The sequence below is a fragment of the Phaenicophaeus curvirostris genome, chromosome 2 (assembly GCF_032191515.1).
Source record: "Phaenicophaeus curvirostris isolate KB17595 chromosome 2, BPBGC_Pcur_1.0, whole genome shotgun sequence".
NCBI classification, from domain to species: Eukaryota; Metazoa; Chordata; class Aves; order Cuculiformes; family Cuculidae; genus Phaenicophaeus; species Phaenicophaeus curvirostris.
Genome location: NC_091393.1, coordinates 4,388,116 through 4,405,351, shown reverse-complemented (window position 1 = coordinate 4,405,351; position 17,236 = coordinate 4,388,116). Strand labels below are relative to the sequence as shown.

The window sequence follows — 17,236 nt, the reverse complement described above, 5'->3', positions numbered from 1 at the left end:
CGTTATTTTTATTCCAATTTATAGTACTGTTCAGTCTAAGCAGAATCAAATAATTTTGAAAGGGATATAAAAAGCAGTGTTCTATTTTCATCGGAAAAGTGTCTGGGGAAAATGTGCAGTTACGATGGCAAGACAGTGCATTACGTAAAAAGAACTATTTTTGGTTACTCGTCATGAAGCAGGAGACAATGCAAAAAAATTCACTCCGATTTGGAAAAATAGAAACTTAGAATATTCTGAGACAGCACAGAACCAAATAAATCACAAAGTCTGCTTCAGAGGTACGGAAGGACAGCTGTAGACTAAATGTTACTACTCCCCTGTGGGCTCAGCAAAGCCCAGAGGCAGCAAGGGAGAAGCAGAGCTGTTGAGCAGTTTGAGGTGACGGGAAAGAGAAACTATGCATTTGGTCTTATGCATTTTTCCCTTTAACAAGATAATATTTGTAATTCTATTAAATAAATGCTGACTCAAGTCAACAGTGTTGCAGTTTTAGGATACAAGTTGTTCATACCTGCGGGCATCCTGGGATAGAGAGGGAAGAAGTTGTGCTCCAGCTTATGCTCTTGATAGAAGTGAATTAAATGCAATGAGTGGTGGAAATACATCTGCATGGAGCAGGGTAAGAGATCCTCCACACAAATAGGGGGAGCATCATCAATGAGGAAGCTGGCAGCTAGCCACAAGTACTAAGTGACCAATATTCAGTCTGAAGCTATAGCAGTCCACCTTTCCCTTGCAGGACGTCAGTGAGGTGGTAGGCATTTGGAACAAGGCACTGGCGGTTAACATCCAGAACCAGTGAGAAGGCTGTTAACAGCTGAACTGCTAGGCTTCCATCTGACACAGAACCACGCACCTAACCATCGGTAGCTCCTCTTTGAAGGCACACTTCAACCTGACTGTCCTGTACACCTTTATTTCCCTTTCTCATCTCCATTGGAATCATATTTATCTTCCAGGCATTGCTCTTCTTCCTTCTACAATTTCTGGCTTTTTAGTGATGACTCCTTTTCTGTGTACTCCTGGGTGCCTCTCAAATCCCTGCGACTACAGTATCCACACTGACATGATGATTCATGTTCTGTCTCACTTTCTCTCCTCCAATCTGCTTCACCAGGCTGGCTAATTACAGCAGTCGAGCTTTTTGACTTCAGAACCTCTAGAATGTATGCGATTATTCCTTTCAAGCATTCCTTAGAAGTGTGTGTGGGGAAAGCTGAGATTTCAGCGTAATATAAGAACTTGAGAAGCCATTTTCAGAAAAGCTTACTACATGATAGTCTTTATTCTTATCTCAGCCCACAACCACTACACATTTCCTTTTCCACTACCTTCTCCCTCCTTCTTTCCATTCCCCAGGAACCTGGCACAGGGTGTTGGTGGAAACGTATGTAAAGAAATTGTAAAGTCCTGCAAAAATAGCCATGAGATGTCACTTGACCTCCAGAGAACAATGGGCAACGAGACAGCAGAACAGGACATCATGGGAACTTCAAGTTCTGTTTTTATTTATAAAAGGGATTAAATGCAAATCTCCTCTGAGGTTCTTATACTATTCAAATTAGGATTGAGTGCAATTAATGTTTCAATTACCATCTGAAAGTGCTGATCACAAGACAGGTTGAACCAACTTAAAAGCTCACTATCCCTCAAGGGGCTGTCCTGCCCCACCTTCTCCTTGGTCGTACATTCCCACTGCTTACCTCCAGGATGGCACTGGTCCTCAACAGTGGGAAAATTCAGCTCCCTGAGCAGCAGAACCAGCAGCAGCATCCAAGGAATAAGATAAAAAAAAAAATTACAACTCAGACAAGCATCAGACTCAGCAAAGAGGGACTGGGAGAGTCCCAGCTGGGACTGGGACCATGTGGAGCATTGGGGGAGAGAAGAGACAACACCCTGACCCACATCAGAGCTGAAGAGCCGAGACCACCCAGAACACCATGCTTTGCTTCATTGGATTTTTTTGGCCAGATCAGCTCCTTGCTCTGATTTGTCGTGTTGCAGAAACAAATGGCTGAGAACAGGAGATCTAAGGGTCTACAACCAGAAATAAACAGAGGCTGAAAAAGAGCAAGCCCCAGATACAACATTTTGCCAGTCTCACAGCAAGAATCACTCCTTGCCTCACCCCTAGTCCCAGGTGCATGCCTGATGCTGTAACATTACTTTTTTACCTCCTGCCATCACTACTCCTGTAAGCACCAAAGCTATGGCTCCATACTCATGAGCAACTTGCAGCAGGAAAGCCAAAAGGTTTGCAAATTTATTTGACTTAAACTCTGTCCATTTCAATAGCACCTATTAACTTTCCACAGCAGAGAAGCGTGAAATCTCTACTGGTTTCCTATGCACAGGTGTTAATAAAAAAGTTTCTGCAGTATGAATTTGTAGTATATATTCAGCACTTTGATTAGACTGTACCGAAGATACACGTTTATGAATTCAATGATTTAAAAAAGGTTGAAAAGCAAGGTGTAGGGTATTCTTGCACTGTTCATTACCTCAGCAAAATTATCTCTAGTGCAATCATTTACTTCCTAGCTTAAAGACAGCTTGTTTTAACCAGAGGGATGAAATACAACGAGAATAGATAGGATACTCCGCCAGCAGAGGAAAACTGAGGGCTAGAGACTGAGGATGGAGCACATGGGGACATCTGAAAACAGGTCATGGGGACAAGGACCTGTTCAAGCAGTCCCCACTTCTTTGCCTACACCACTCACTAAGCTCTCTCATGTTGACAGGGCTCCTATACATATGTAGGAGCAGAAGATCAGGTGCTTGCAAGAAGGTTTTTGTGAAACCAGGGTATCCATGGACAATCAGGTCCATGTGCTGCTTGCTTAAATGCCAGCCATTGTTAATCTGGTATGTGATCCCTCTTGTGAGCCTGGAGCATCAATGGCTTTTTGTGCTAAGTGCAATAGAAATAGCAGTGAAAAAAACAGTTCCTTCCCTAGGCGGCTCACAGTTTAATGAAAAAATAGAGGCTAGTAACAAGCAAGCAGGGAGAAACAAAAGAGAAAGCTGGGATAGCAGCTGGTCACACAAACATCTGGATTTAGAGCTTTTAAAGCAAACAAAAATCAGCTGCTCTATTCCAGTTTCATCCATGTTAGTAATTTCCACTTGACAGGTCTCAAAACAAATAGGTGAAAGGGAGTCTGTCCCCCTTGGGGAATGTTTCTAGTGGGCTAACCCAGGAATCTGTCCAGGTCCCATTGCTTTTCAGATGTTTCTTTCAATTTTTCAAATTCAAACAGTTATATGGCTGTAATAACTTAGATGGAAGTTAATAACTTGATTGGGGAAACTCACTCAAGCCGCATGGTTTAACAGCCTGAACACACTGTTAAGAACAAAGATATTGGCTAACTGCTCTGTCACAGTCACTCCACTCCTGACTGCTATCGGCCACATCATGTGCATGACCAATAGAGCAGAGACTCCAGGCAGAAGAATGTCAGACAGAAAGAGTATTGTGATGTTCTTCCTGCAGACAGCATTAGTGAGACCATCACCAAAATGCTGCATATCCATATCCACTGTCATGCTTCAGCAAGGACATTTACCAAAACATTTTATACAAACTCAGAAACTTACACTGCAGCAGTAATAGCTGTAGACACAATCCTGGCCCACTTATGTAAGAGAAAATTAAGAAGTGATTTGCCTCAAAACTGCAACTGATAAAGAGGTCCTTAACCTAAATAACGGAGATGTTAATACATCGCTGCTTGGGATTGGAAAGTTAGACCACTTCAACTGATGAACCTCTGCAACAATTCACTTATCAGCATAGTGATTTCTCCATCACTCCATGTGAAGATGAATCTTCTTCTCAAAGCCAAGCTATAGCCCAAAGAAAAAAAAGCAGAACTTACTTTCAGGGAAATATCATAGAATCATAGAATAACCAGGTTGGAAGAGACCCACCGGATCATCGAGTCCAATCACTCCTATCAAACACTAAACCATGCCCCTTAGCACCTCGTCCACCCGTGCCTTAAACACCTCCAGGGAAGGTGATTCAACCACCTCCCTGGGCAGCCTCTGCCAGTGCCCAATGACCCTTTCTGTGAAGAATTTTTTCCTAATGTCCAGCCTAAACCTCCCTTGGCGGAGCTTGAGGCCATTCCCTCTTGTCCTGTCCCCTGTCACTTGGGAGAAGAGGCCAGCTCCCTCCTCTCCACAACCTCCTTTCAGGCAGTTGTAGAGAGCAATGAGGTCTCCCCTCAGCCTCCTCTTCTCCAGGCTAAACAACCCCAGCTCTCTCAGCCGCTCCGCATAAGACCTGCTCTCCAGTCCCCTCACCAGCTTTGTTGCTCTTCTCTGGACTCGCTCCAGAGCCTCAACATCCTTCTTGTGGTGAGGGACCCAGAACTGAACACAGTATTCGAGGAGCAGTCTCACCAGTGCCGAGTACAGAGGGAGGATAACCTCCCTGGACCTGCTGGTCACGCCATTTCTGATACAAGCCAAGATGCCATTGGCCTTCTTGGCCACCTGGGCCACTGCTGGCTCATGTTCAGTCGGTTGTCAACCAACACCCCCAGGTCCCTCTCCTCCAGGCAGCTTTCTAGACAGACTTCTCCTAGTCTGTAGCACTGCATAGGGTTGTTGTGCCCCAAATATTCACACTAGATAATCCTTTTTAGTCTCAATACCTATGAATTACTAATATTTCCATTATAAATTAACTATTATTCTGGGTACCATCAGTTCCATCATGAAACTTGGATCGTAAGGCAATGTGCAGCTACAGCAAAGCAGCAGGAACGCAAATACGTAAAACAATAATTTAGCCCACCAAACCCCTACAGCAGGAGAACAAAAAAAAAAGGGCTGCAAACACTGCCAGGCCACCTCTCCACCTCTCCGCCTGTACACAAGCTGAAAGAACAAAAAAGAGAGAGAGAAGAAAAGAGATAGAGCCATGGACACACACATCGACATTTTATTTAGGAATTCCTATTTCATTGTAGATCAACACATTTCCTTAATCTGGCACTAGGACTTTAGGACTGAGTAGGTATGGCACTTCAGTTCTAGGACAGACTGATCATGGATCATTTTTTTAGCATTAAGCTCTGGTTGTTTAGTAAAATTTTACCTACAGCTTTATTTCCCTTTGTTTGGGCAGAGGGAGAAAGTGGAAACAATAGGCATAAGTACCTTCATGGTGAAGAGACTTCTGACAGCTGAGGCACTCTGGTCTGCACAGTTACCTCACAACAACTGTAGAAAGAACGAAACCTGACAGAAAAGGTTTGGTGCTTTTTTTTTTAATCTGCTCTCGGGGAGAAGGCATAATATAGAAATAAGTGTTTTAAATGTTTCATATATTTTAACTCAGTTGAGTAACTAAAGTATTTTATTTACCATACATCATTGTGGGTTTTAATTCATTCTACATTTAAGGTATTATTCTATGGAGATCTGAGTTTCCCTGCTAGGACTGAAAATGCTACCACATGTAAGAGCTTCCTCCAAGCTACCAACAGATTAATTTACCTTTCCCTGTCCAACAAATTGAAACTACTTTCTTATAAAAATATTTATGCTTTAAAAGCTTTGCTCATTTCAATCTTAAAAGATTCCTGAGATAACAGACACTTGTTTTTTCTGAGACTGCTCTAAAATATTTGGCCAAAAATAGCATACATGTTATTGATGCCAACAGCAAGCTTGTTGTTACAAAAGGTTTTATTATGTCCATTTGGATAAAACCTTCCTTTCTGTTCCTGGTGGCCGTCCATCATCGCGTATCTCAGACAGTCACACAGCAGTCCCAGCTGTGGCTGAGCACTTTTCGCTTTCCATCTCTGACAGGTCATCTGTCGGGCTTGACTGTCCCCGAGCCCCTGATTTCACAGCGTGCATTGCATAGTTAATGCTTGTGCTTTCCATCCAGCTCCACGATCCCGACAGGGGATTATACAGCATCCCATTCACAGCCTTGACTGAAAAGCCATCTAGAAAAGAAAGAAGTCATAAAGCAACTGATGTTCTTAAATACTGCAAGCCTCCGCAACATCAAACCCGGTAAGTCTGAAGCACACTGCTCCCTCCGAGCCGGGGAGCGTTGTTTCACACGCTGGCCTTTGTCGGATGCCACCACAAGCACAGGTGTCCCCGGTGCCAGCGGGGCCTGAGCAGGAGCAGCAATCGCTCTATGCCAGGTCACACACTGTCAGCGTGCTACACAGTGAGCCACTGCAAAGCGGCGTGCCAGACCACCGTAACTGGGTGACTGGTAACACTTTCTGTAAGTGGAGACATTCTTTAGATTGACATCACACACTTCAAAAATAAAATCTGAGTACATCTTTGTAAAGATTCTGCAGATTCCCTTCAGGAATGGAAAATATAAGTAAGAGGCAGAAGAACTGCAGAATATTTAGGCTGGAAGAGACCTTTAAGATCATCAAATCCAACTGTAAACCTAACACTGCTGACTCCAACACTGAAATTTGTTTCCAAGTGCCTTATCTACACATCTTTTAAATGCCTGCAGGGATGACAACCCCACCACTTCCCTGGGCAGCCTGTTCCAATGCTTGACAGCCCCTTCAGTGAAGAAATATTTCATAACAGACAATCTAAACCTCCTCTGGCACAACTTGAGTCCACTTCCTCTCATCCTATTGCTTGTTACTTGGGAGAAGAGACCAACGCCCACCTCACTGCAACCTACTTCCAGGTAACTGTAGAGAGCAATTAAGGTCTCCCCTCAGCCTCTTTTCTCCGGACTAAACAGCCCCAGTTCCCTCAGTCACTCCTCACAGGATTTGTTCTTCACCAGCTTCATTGCCCTGCTCTAGACACACTCCAGCACCTCAATGTCTTTCTTGTAGTGAGGGGCCCATCAAGGGCTCAGTGCAAGCAAGAAGCGATTTAGCACTTCCTGCTGAGCAGCTCTCAGTTCACTGCATGGCTCTGCTGCATCCCAGCAGGATACATGAGGGAAGGCAGAAAACAAAACACCCTACCAAAATAAATCACTCCCCTGCACCTGCTTCTCCTTTTGAAGGGAGAATAGAAAGAACCACCAGCATATAAACTGGTCATGTTCCTTATGGCATCGCTTTGAAGTGCCAGGAAAAGACCTTGCCAAGAGAACAGCTCAACTCATACTTCAGCTTTGTTAGAGTGAATACAGCAAAGTGAAATATTTGGTGAGAGGGTTTTTAAACATCTGCAGGGAAGGAGGACAATGGGCAGAACTTTTCCCAGTTCCATGCTCTGTCTATTTTAAAAGCAATCAAACCAAGGCAATTTAATTATTTTTTCAAATCAGTATCGTACAGTCTCTCAAGAACTGAATTTGTGGTAGGTTTCATCTTCACATTTTTTAAGAAATCTTTTAGTAACATAACATGGAGCAGCAACCAAAAATAAAAATGCCTTCTCTGAAGGGGAAGTTGACAAACACTGCAGTGGCACCAGTGCAGCTCTGGAGTGTTAACACAGTTATTTTCTCAAACCCAACCTAGAGCACATTAATCATTTCAGAGCACACATTCTGTCACCAGGATGGAACAGAATGGAAAACCTCAGAATTTTTAGTTAGACTATCAAATGGAGGGCAGCTGTAACAGTGATTTCGTTTGAGTAATCTCTGCATTCTAAGGACTCTAATTAGGTTTAGCTATATTATCCAAAATCCAGTATATTTAAACCAGCAATTATACTCATATTATATGACTGGTAACTCACACAGGATAGTCTGTGTGTTACTGCTAGCACTCCCCTCCCACCAAGCTCATCCCCTGGTCATTTCTACAGGGGGGCATTTGGATATCTCTCTGCATTCCCATCACCTGGCCTGGAACTTACTTGATTCCAGGAGGCGCTCCAGCTCTTCAGGAGGAACAAACTTCTCCCACTCATGTGTTCCTTCTGGTACAATGCCTAATATTTTTTCTGCAACCACAATTCCCAGGATATAGGACAACTGTGTTTTATTGATTGTAGTAATGAATAAAGAACCTTCAGGCTAATGAAAAGATTAAAATGTCCAATTAGAAGAATATTTATTTTTTCAAAAAAATTGTAAATTTAATTGCATTAAAACATGTGACTTGTCTATCTACAAGGCTGCATGCTGCAAGAGTAAGAACTAATTTCATCCCAGGACAGGTATTTACAAGTATATGTTTAAATACAACAAAGAATATAATGGTCTAACAGAAAGACTCAGTAGTCCCCAAATAGCCAACATAGTCAGTCTTAGACTGTCTGAAAACAATTTCAGTGCTCAAAAAACATCTAACAAAGTCACTCAAAATGCAACATTGTCCAGGAAATGAATAAATAAAAGTTATTAAGGTATATATGATACCTGCTGTAAAAAGAAACATTTTTTTAACTTAAAGTAAAATGTGCAGTACTCCTTAATTTTTGAGGTTGATGCCATACTTTTTTAACGATTACAGGGTCAAAAAAGAAAGACGTAAATGAATTTTAAGTACCTAAGAGACTGTTTAGTAGAAATAAAGGATAATTTCTATGTTGCAAACAGGCTGAAAATTAGTTAAGGTTTCTACTCAAATAATCTATATTCCCTCTGATGATCAGAATAATAAATCAAGAGATTAAAGAGACCTGCTGCTTGTGTACTGGGCCTACTATCTTTCTTTGCAAATGAAATAATATCAAAAGGAGTAAACCAATAGCTAACTACCTCTAAGCATAACTATGACTGCTTTAAAAGCAATCCAGGAGCACATCTGATGCGATACTAGAGCTGGAATAAAATTTTTTGAGTCAGAAAAAACACTACAGTGAGTTTCAATGCAGTATAAGCCATAGCCATCCATCAACAGCAGCAGGGCCGTGTTTCCTCTCACTAGGTGAAATCAGATGCAACCAGATTTCTTAAGGGCTCAATGCAAAGCAACATTTCAGTGCTGAGTGATGACATTAATACTTTTCTAAGGCAGGGCTGGGGAAATAAAATTACTCTTTAGTTACTGAAGTCGGGAAGATAGACTTGCACCATGGAGGAGAATGGAAGGCAGCTCTGGAGTACAATTCAGACCTCAAGCACTTCAAGGAAAAAGGAATGAATGCAGATTTAGAAGTTTTCAGAAGCCTTCTAATGAAAGCCTTAATAATAAAAGAGAATAAATATTCCCAATAATGAAAGCAAAAACTCTCTTACCTTTAACACCTGAGAGCAACAGTTGATAAACATTTCAAGGTCAGCCACATGCTCCACTACTTCAGAAGCTACAATTACATCAAAGGTTTCCATAGACTCTTCCACAATCTCCTCCAGCGAACAGGACTTGTACTGTATTCTCTTGTCCAGGACCGGATCAAATGACTTGTGCCGATCTGCTGTTCTAACGTTGTCCTCCAGAGGATCAATTCCAGTAACTGAAGCTCCCAATCTAGCTAGAGGCTAATAACACAGAGTGTAATTTATTGTCTGCATGAAAACACTTTACTTAAAGGTTTCTGCAACTTTGCAACAAACACACATGATTCAGGAAAAATCTATCAGAGAATAAGTCAAACAACAGTAAATAAGCCGCGATTCATCAGTTTTATTTTAAATGCTTACTAAAGCAAGAAAATTCTTAGATCTGAATAAGGTGGTGTTAATTTTCTTATAGTTTCTTATAAAATTATATAATGGAATGTAAACATTTAAATTGTCTTTTAGAATAAATTCTTATGGATCCATTTTGTCACACAAAATGTAGATTTTCTCCACTATCACCATCCAAAAGCAAAGCGGAGGGAGAAATACTGTATTTAATTACTGTCATTACTTTCTTCAACATCCAACTGTAATGATAAATCCTCATTTCTTTTTAATGGTTACTTAACACCTGATTATCTCTTGGGCTTTCTCACTGCTGAGAACTAAACACTGATGTTTACTAGGATAGCATCAGGCTTGGCTGTCACTCAAGTTTCTCTAGTGTTATTTTACTCGCAGGTTAACACCTCAGCCATCACCTCTTTTGAAACTGAAACAGGCTGTAGAACATGACCACAAGTATGTTATTCCAACCTGCATTTCACCAGTAGTTCAGCCTCAGAAGGTGATGCTGCACACCAGTTTTGCCAGCCTAAGTGGAGAGTGGGCTCTCAAACTACAAGGCTTTGCTCAGAGTAAAATGAGACAAAAAAAAAAAAAAGAAAAAGAAAAAAGAAAACACAAGATTCAGGTCCGTTTATAAAACCTAGTTTCAGACGCTGATGAAGTTCCCAGAGTAAGCCAGCCAGATCCATAATCCTAAAGTCACAAACCATCCCTAGTCTACTGATAGGATACAGCACTGTTCAGAGCCAGTGCAGCCAAATGGCTCCACCACAAATAGTTAATTCTTGGTCCCAAGTTTGTGCAGATCCCTCAGGAAGCAGCAGTAGAATCAGCCACTGTACCAGGAGAATCCCTCCTGACAAAGAGGAAGTATGTCTCAGGTATCTGACGTTACTCCATGCTTTTCCCATGAGATCAAAGCAACAGCAAGAATCCCTACCCCCATATAAAAAACTGAAGAGAAGCAATTCAAAGAAATGAACACGTAAGAACAAGTTTATAATAGACGATACTTCTTCGGTAACAAGGATTGTCATGATTAAAGAATTCTTGTCCAGGCTCTGAACTAAAAAAAAAATGAGAAAGACAGAGAGAAAAAAAAGTTGTTCTTGTCATGCTGTGACTGCCCAGAGGAATACTAGAAGAATTTTTGTATCATCCTTCCCCTAGCTCCTTTTCTTTACTGTGTTTGAAATCTTATTTTTCTGATGAACTCCAGGATTTTACAGTTTCTCATGACCAATTCCCTCCTTTTCTGTTAACCACCACGACCACTACACTAAACAAATACTCTGAGAGGTTTGTAGAATGCACTGTGCTCCACAAAATTTGGTAACTGATATATCATAGAAGAGAAAAGCCCCAACTGGGACGATTAGAAATTAAACAGTGTAATAGTAAAACAACTAAAAAAACTTGCTATGCTTTTCACCAAAAGAAGCAGGAGCACACTGTTTCTTACCTCACTCAGCAGTCCACCGCCACAGCCAACATCGAGAATCTTGATTCCAGAAAGCGGGTTTCCCAGATAATGATTTCTACTCATGTTCAACAGAGCATCTCTGAAAGAAAAGGGATGTGATTAAGAGCAAATGGTGGTCTAGGTGGTCTAGTAGATGCAATCCTATCTTAAGTACTGGTAATTGGTTTTCTTTCACAAAGTTTTCTGAGGCTATGCAGAAGTTGTATATATTAAACAAAACGTCTGTCTTCAAAACATACCTAATAAATGGCACTCTAATATCATTCATAGAATGAAGGGCTGAATATTCTCCTTCTTCATCCCACCACTTATGTGCAAGGAGCTGGAATTTTTTCATTTCCTTTGAATCCACTGATGAGTGTGAAGTGCTGAAGTTTCCAAGTCTCTTCATGGTGAGCCTAAATAATAAAACCTGAATGTCATGGAACTAATATGGTACTTCATGTCAGTTGAAATATGGGAAAAACAAATTCTGTACCAGAAAAAGAAACAAAAACACCCAAAACTTGTGTTCCCTTAGAGATTCCAGTTATACTTGATTAAAACCAAAGAGATATTATGCACCAGTTGTATAATATATCTTCCAAAATGGGTAGCTGCACACCTGTTATTTTTAAGTTAGTAATTACTAAAACCAAATGAAATGGAAAAAAAAACCCAGCCCACATCAAACAGTTAAATATTTGTGAGATTTAAAAATGGCTTTATGTGACACTGTCACAAAGTAACATTAAATCCTTGTAGAAAATGACAGTCCTTGTTATACAGGATTATTTTAGACACAATACTTACATCCTGCTTTTTGTTTCAGTCAGGGGGACAGGCAGGGTACTACTGGATTTCAGCTGTATTTTCCAGCTGTTGTTTTGAGCAGTACCTCTCAAGCCTGTCTGAAAAGACAGATCAGCATGGTCATCTGCATAAATAAAATAAAGGTGAGTGAATGGAATGCATCATCAGTTTTATGTGAGCTCATAGCAAAAAAAGCCAGTTTAACAATGCTGCTCTAAAACAATACTAACCATGCAGATTTTTACATGCTTGCTCACTATCATACTCGGGGACTGCATGGGATTAAAACCACAGCATCTGCTAATTCTACACCCCAGTACTTCTCAAATTATGCATGAAGACATTCTGCAGAGTCTGAATGAAAAGGAATTTTTCACATAGCTGAGATGCTTCAGTTAGTGAGAATTTCACCAAAATGTTTACTCTGACCACAAGTTGTGTGTACACACACAGAGTTATCAATACCGGGCTCCGATTCCCATTTCATTACATACTGGAATAAGAAATATATAGCTGCACACTGATTTTGTACCATATCAGCTGGTAAGAAAGCAAGAAAACCTCACAGACAGTGCAGAGCGAGCCCAAGGAAACTGATACTGAAAATGCTGAAAAATAAAGACTTGCTTTTGGAGTTTTAGGAAGTGAGCATCCTTTATGAAGCCTGGGCAACATGAGGGAGTGATCTCCAAAAATCATGTGCAGCCAGACAAGAGCTGGGACAGGATATATTTCCCACTTACATGCATGGGTATAAATTTTCCCAGAAATCTTATGCCTCTTATATTACTTTCCAAGGACTAATTTTAATGTTATTATCAACTTTGCAACAGTTAAGTCTTCCTGATGTGGCACTGGCTCCAGCTCTGCCTGACCTTGCATTTGGGATGGGGAAAGGCTGCAAACACAGGTGATTACAGAAGATGCAGCACAGATCACACTTCACACAAGACATCACCATCTTCAACGAATTAACAGTTTCTGGAAAAAAAACACTGCTTGAAAGAAAATATGTGATCGGAGGGATATTCTGTCTAAATTTCAAAAATACAATTACTTAGACGAAACTCTACTTTAGCTTTAATCCGAAACAGTCCACTTTTTGTAATAGTAACTAGTTCTTTTATCGACACCATCCTAAAAAACTCTTCTCCATGCCTGCTTTGGCACGTCCGGCTCAGCTTTGCTAGGCTAAGGCACAGCCGCCCACCATCCAGCTGCTGCCTCATCGCCACAATCCCCAAACCACAGGCACACACCGTGCCGCCTGCCCTCCCCAAGGACTGGCCTGGGGATGAGTTTTGAAGTATTGTGTCCAGTTCCGGAATCCTCAACATAAGAAGGTTATGGAGCTGTTGGAACGGGTCCAGAGGAGGGACCTCAAGCTCCGCCAGGGGAGGTTTAGGCTGGACATCAGGGAAAAGTATTTAATGGAAAGGGTCATTGGGCACTGGCAGAGGCTGCCCAGGGAGGGGGTTGAGTCACCTTCCCTGGAGGTGTTTAAGGCACGGGTGGACGAGGTGCTGAGGGACATGGTTTAGTGTTTGATGGGAATGGTTGGACACGATGATCCGGTGGGTCCTTTCCAAGCTCGTGATTCTGCGATTCTGTGACAAGTCTGGGGCACCTCCCGTGCGAGGCCGGGCTGAGGGAGCGGGGGTTGTTCAGCCGGGAGAAGAGAAGGCTCCGAGGAGACCTTACAGCGACCTCCCAGTTCCTGAAGGGGCTCCAGGAAAGCTGAGGAGGGGCTGTTCACAGGGGCCCGGGGTGACAGGATGAGGGGGACGGGCTTCAAATTGGAGGGGGGCAGATTCAGACTAGACATTAGGTAGAAACCGGGGTTGGGCGGGTCCTCGGGGGGCCCGGTCTGCCGGGAGGTGTCCCTGCCCGCGGCGGGGGGCTCGGAGCGGGATGACCTTTAAGGTCCCTTCCAGCCCAAACCCTTCAGGCCTCCGGGCTGCGCGGCCGCCGCTCCCCCCGCCCCCTTCCCCGCTCCAGCTCACCGCCCGCCGCCCGCCGGCGCGCGAGGCCGCGGGAGAGGGCGCGCGCCGCCCCGCCGCCCCACAGCATCGCCGCCTGCGCCTCCGCCACAGCGCGCGCCACGCCCCCCCCCCCCGTCCAGTCCCGGCGCGCGGCTGGTGACGCGGCCCCCGGCGATCGGCCCCGCCCCGCGAGCGGGGGACGGCGGGAGGGGAGGGGCGCGCGCCGCAGCCTCGCGGTGGCCTGTGCTGGCTCTGCCCGGGGAGGTGTTGTTTTTTTTCCTCCTCTCCGTTTCAAATTCCCCGCCTTAAGGCCGTTGCCTCATTGCTCTCTACAACTACCTGAAGGGAGGTTGTGGAGAGGAGGGAGTTAGGCTCTTCTCCCAAGTGACAGGGGACAGGACGAGAGGGAATGGCCTCAAGCTCCTCCAGGGGAGATTCAGGCTGGACATTAGGAAAATATTTTTCACGGAAAGGGTGATTGGGCACTGGCAGAGGCTGCCCAGGGAGGGGGTTGAGTCACCTTCCCTGGAGGTGTTTAAGGCACGGGTGGACGAGGTGCTGAGGGACATGGTTTAGTGTTTGATGGGAATGGTTGGACTCAATGACCCGGTGGGTCCTTTCCAACCTGGTGATTCTGTGATTCTGTGACTTTTCCCCAGTGGGAGCCACATCTCACCCAGGCCGGTGCGAGGCAGGGAGCAACGTCCCTCACCTCCCACCCCGGTCATTCCAAAGGGTTCTAGCTCAGCGCTACGTGCCCCAAGTTCACCAGCTGCAAGGCCCTCTGGGGTAAAACACGCTTAAAGCAAGAGAACCACTTGCTGGGTTCCCTCTCTTGAAGAGCAGCCGCGCCGCCCAGCTTGACTCATAGAATCAGCAGGTGACCGGTGCGACACCCTGGAATGGAAAAGAATTGAACCAGCTCTAAGAAATGATCCATTTCTGACACGTTATGGAGCTGCAGGTCTCACGGGGAATGTCCGAGGAGACCAGAGCCGGCAGAGAGACAGGGATCAACAGGGAAAGCAGGGCTGGCAGGGATCAACAGGGAAAGCAGGGCTGGCAGGGATCAGCCAGGAAAGCAGGGCTGGCAGGGAAGAGCCGGGCGAGGCAGGGCTGGCAGCGCTCCCGCTCTCCAGGCAGACGATGGCCGTGCCCGCATTCCCTGCCCGGCCGTGCGGACACCGGCATCCGCGGGCTCGGCCGGCACGAAGCCAAGGGCGGCACGATGGCGGAAGCAGCACAAACCAGCCGCAGCTGGACCCACTCTTTCCTCTCTCTAATGCCGCCCTGTTTTAGGAACGGACCTTGGAGGTGCTACGCTACAGTGCTCGCTACTGGAAATCTGACCATTTACAGGTCTCCTGTAAGTACAATTCATCTAGTAGTTAAAGTTTGGTTTATTCAAAAAAAAAAAACCCAAAAAGCTAGAGAAGGACTACACTACTGAAAGATCTCCAAGAAACCTTTCTCGGCTGCAATTAAATACCTGCCCTGTGTGTATTGGCACTGCTTCCCTACTCACCTGCTCTCCATTTGGCAAAGCTCACGGTGCAGTGGACTTCAGAGTCATTAATAGCACCTCAGAGCTACTGGAAAAACAGAGCTCAAAAAAATCTTTTATGCTAAGACACACAATCTCCTTAAGACACAAAACTAAGCCTTCCTTCAAAGTGTGCTTCTGCATATCACTTATGCAAATTAATTTATTACTTTTCATTTATTTAGCAGAGCAAACACAAAATCGGGAAAGCAAGTCAATCCATACTTTCCAATTAGGTTTATATTTATGATTTTTTTTTAAATTTAGTAACAAGCAAGTAAACACATGCACATTGGCAAGTATTTTACTTAACGGGATATGCTGGTTTTAAACCAGAGGTAGCCATTCCATTTTTTCTGTTATTAAACACAGACTTTAAGAAATCCACAGTTAAAGGCAGCAGCCCAGACTCTCACTTCTCCTACAAAACAAAGCCTCCAGGACACAAACAGGTGGGTTTTTTCCAAGACAGTTATTATGCCATATTTCAAAAAGTGTGTAGCTGCACAATCTCTGTTGGAATATTTTACCCAGCTACTCTATCCTGGCCTATCAATGGCCACAGCCAATTCCTGTCTTTCGGTGGCGTAACGGGTACCTTGGGGCACCTGCTCACACTGGTTTTGTTGTATTCACCTTCAAAACAATATTTGCACTTGATTCACTTGATTCCACACCATCCCTTATTTATTAAAAACGATTTTCCAGGGAACCCCCTCTGAATGTCATGTTGTTGTATGACCATTAAAATTGTATGCCTTGCAAAGAATAGAGCAATAATCCCATTGAAACTTTTCCAAAATGATACATTCCCATTTTTGCATATATCTGCACATGTTCTAATTTAAGCTCACTTCAAATGGATGAAATTGGAGACTGGATGTTCTTTTAAACTTCACAAGGGAGTTACTAAAGCACAAATAAGTCTAATAAATGTGAGCCTGATGTAGTACTGACGTATTTGTAATTACTGGTGTGCCGAGAATGCCATTCAGTGAGATTTCTGAAACGATTAAATACAGATATCGTATGCTCTTTTATTGGCATACAGTCACTACCCATATAAGTGCATTTGTGTCAAAAATAATTTTCATATTTACAGGAAGTGACAATTCCAGTTGTTGGCAGAGTATATAAAGCTTTTCATACACAATGTATTTTATTATTAGACAGAGAATATAAAATCTGAACTAAAAATCAAATTCAACGCATCATGGAAACTGTATTCCTCAATAGCTTTTCTTAAACTTAATTCCAGCATCCTTCTATCTCTCAGAAGACAGCCTTCTAAGACATCTGAACTGTTACGCTACCAACTTTAGAAAAAAAATATCCTCACTTGTTACCAAGAGCCAAGTGTACCGAGATTGGATCAATAAATCACTGTTTATATCCATATCAACACAAGTAATAGTGTTGCAAATTATGCCTTATTTTGCCAAGAGGTATGACTGCCTACTCTACGTGAAAAGACTTAATTGTGGGTGTATGTTGTTTATAACTGATTAACTATTTATCTGTAACACTGTTTTGATAAACATGCATGTGTTCACCAGTCATTAGCTTGCTTAATAAATGTGCAGTAAAATGTGAACCTTTGCACTGAAGCAGTTTACGTCTGCATCTAATTTATAAAAAAAAAAATTACACTGGCAAAAATGATGCATAGCTGAATTCTAATTTTAGTTACATGGATCGATCCGTTCATAAAGACATACTTTGCAAGTTGCCTGTACTAGTGTATTCTTTTTCTTAGAAGATACAGCCACCAAAGAGATATTCCTTTGATGTTAAGCCTTTTATCTTTTTCACAACTGATATCACACCGGACCTTCTAGGCACAGATCTCCCATCTTTCCCCGAATCAGTGT

At 43.1% G+C, this 17,236-nt stretch overlaps 1 protein-coding gene across 2 annotated transcripts; it reads right to left on the bottom strand.

The window, feature by feature from the left end:
* Window positions 1-4,935: 4,935 nt before the first annotated feature.
* On the bottom strand, window positions 4,936-13,917 carry COQ3 (coenzyme Q3, methyltransferase). Of its 2 annotated transcripts, none has more exons than XM_069851143.1 (7): window positions 13,844-13,917; window positions 11,841-11,964; window positions 11,288-11,446; window positions 11,028-11,127; window positions 9,173-9,415; window positions 7,846-8,005; window positions 4,936-5,981 (listed from the first exon to the last, which is right to left on the bottom strand). In XM_069851143.1, exons 1-7 carry the CDS (start codon window positions 13,908-13,910, stop codon window positions 5,785-5,787), a joined length of 1,050 nt encoding a protein of 349 aa, XP_069707244.1. In that variant the 5' UTR covers window positions 13,911-13,917; the 3' UTR covers window positions 4,936-5,784. The 2 variants fall into 2 exon arrangements, with proteins under 2 accessions (XP_069707244.1, XP_069707245.1); XM_069851144.1 differs by having other exon boundaries at window positions 11,841-11,934; window positions 13,844-13,916.
* Between the last annotated feature and the right edge of the window lie 3,319 nt (window positions 13,918-17,236).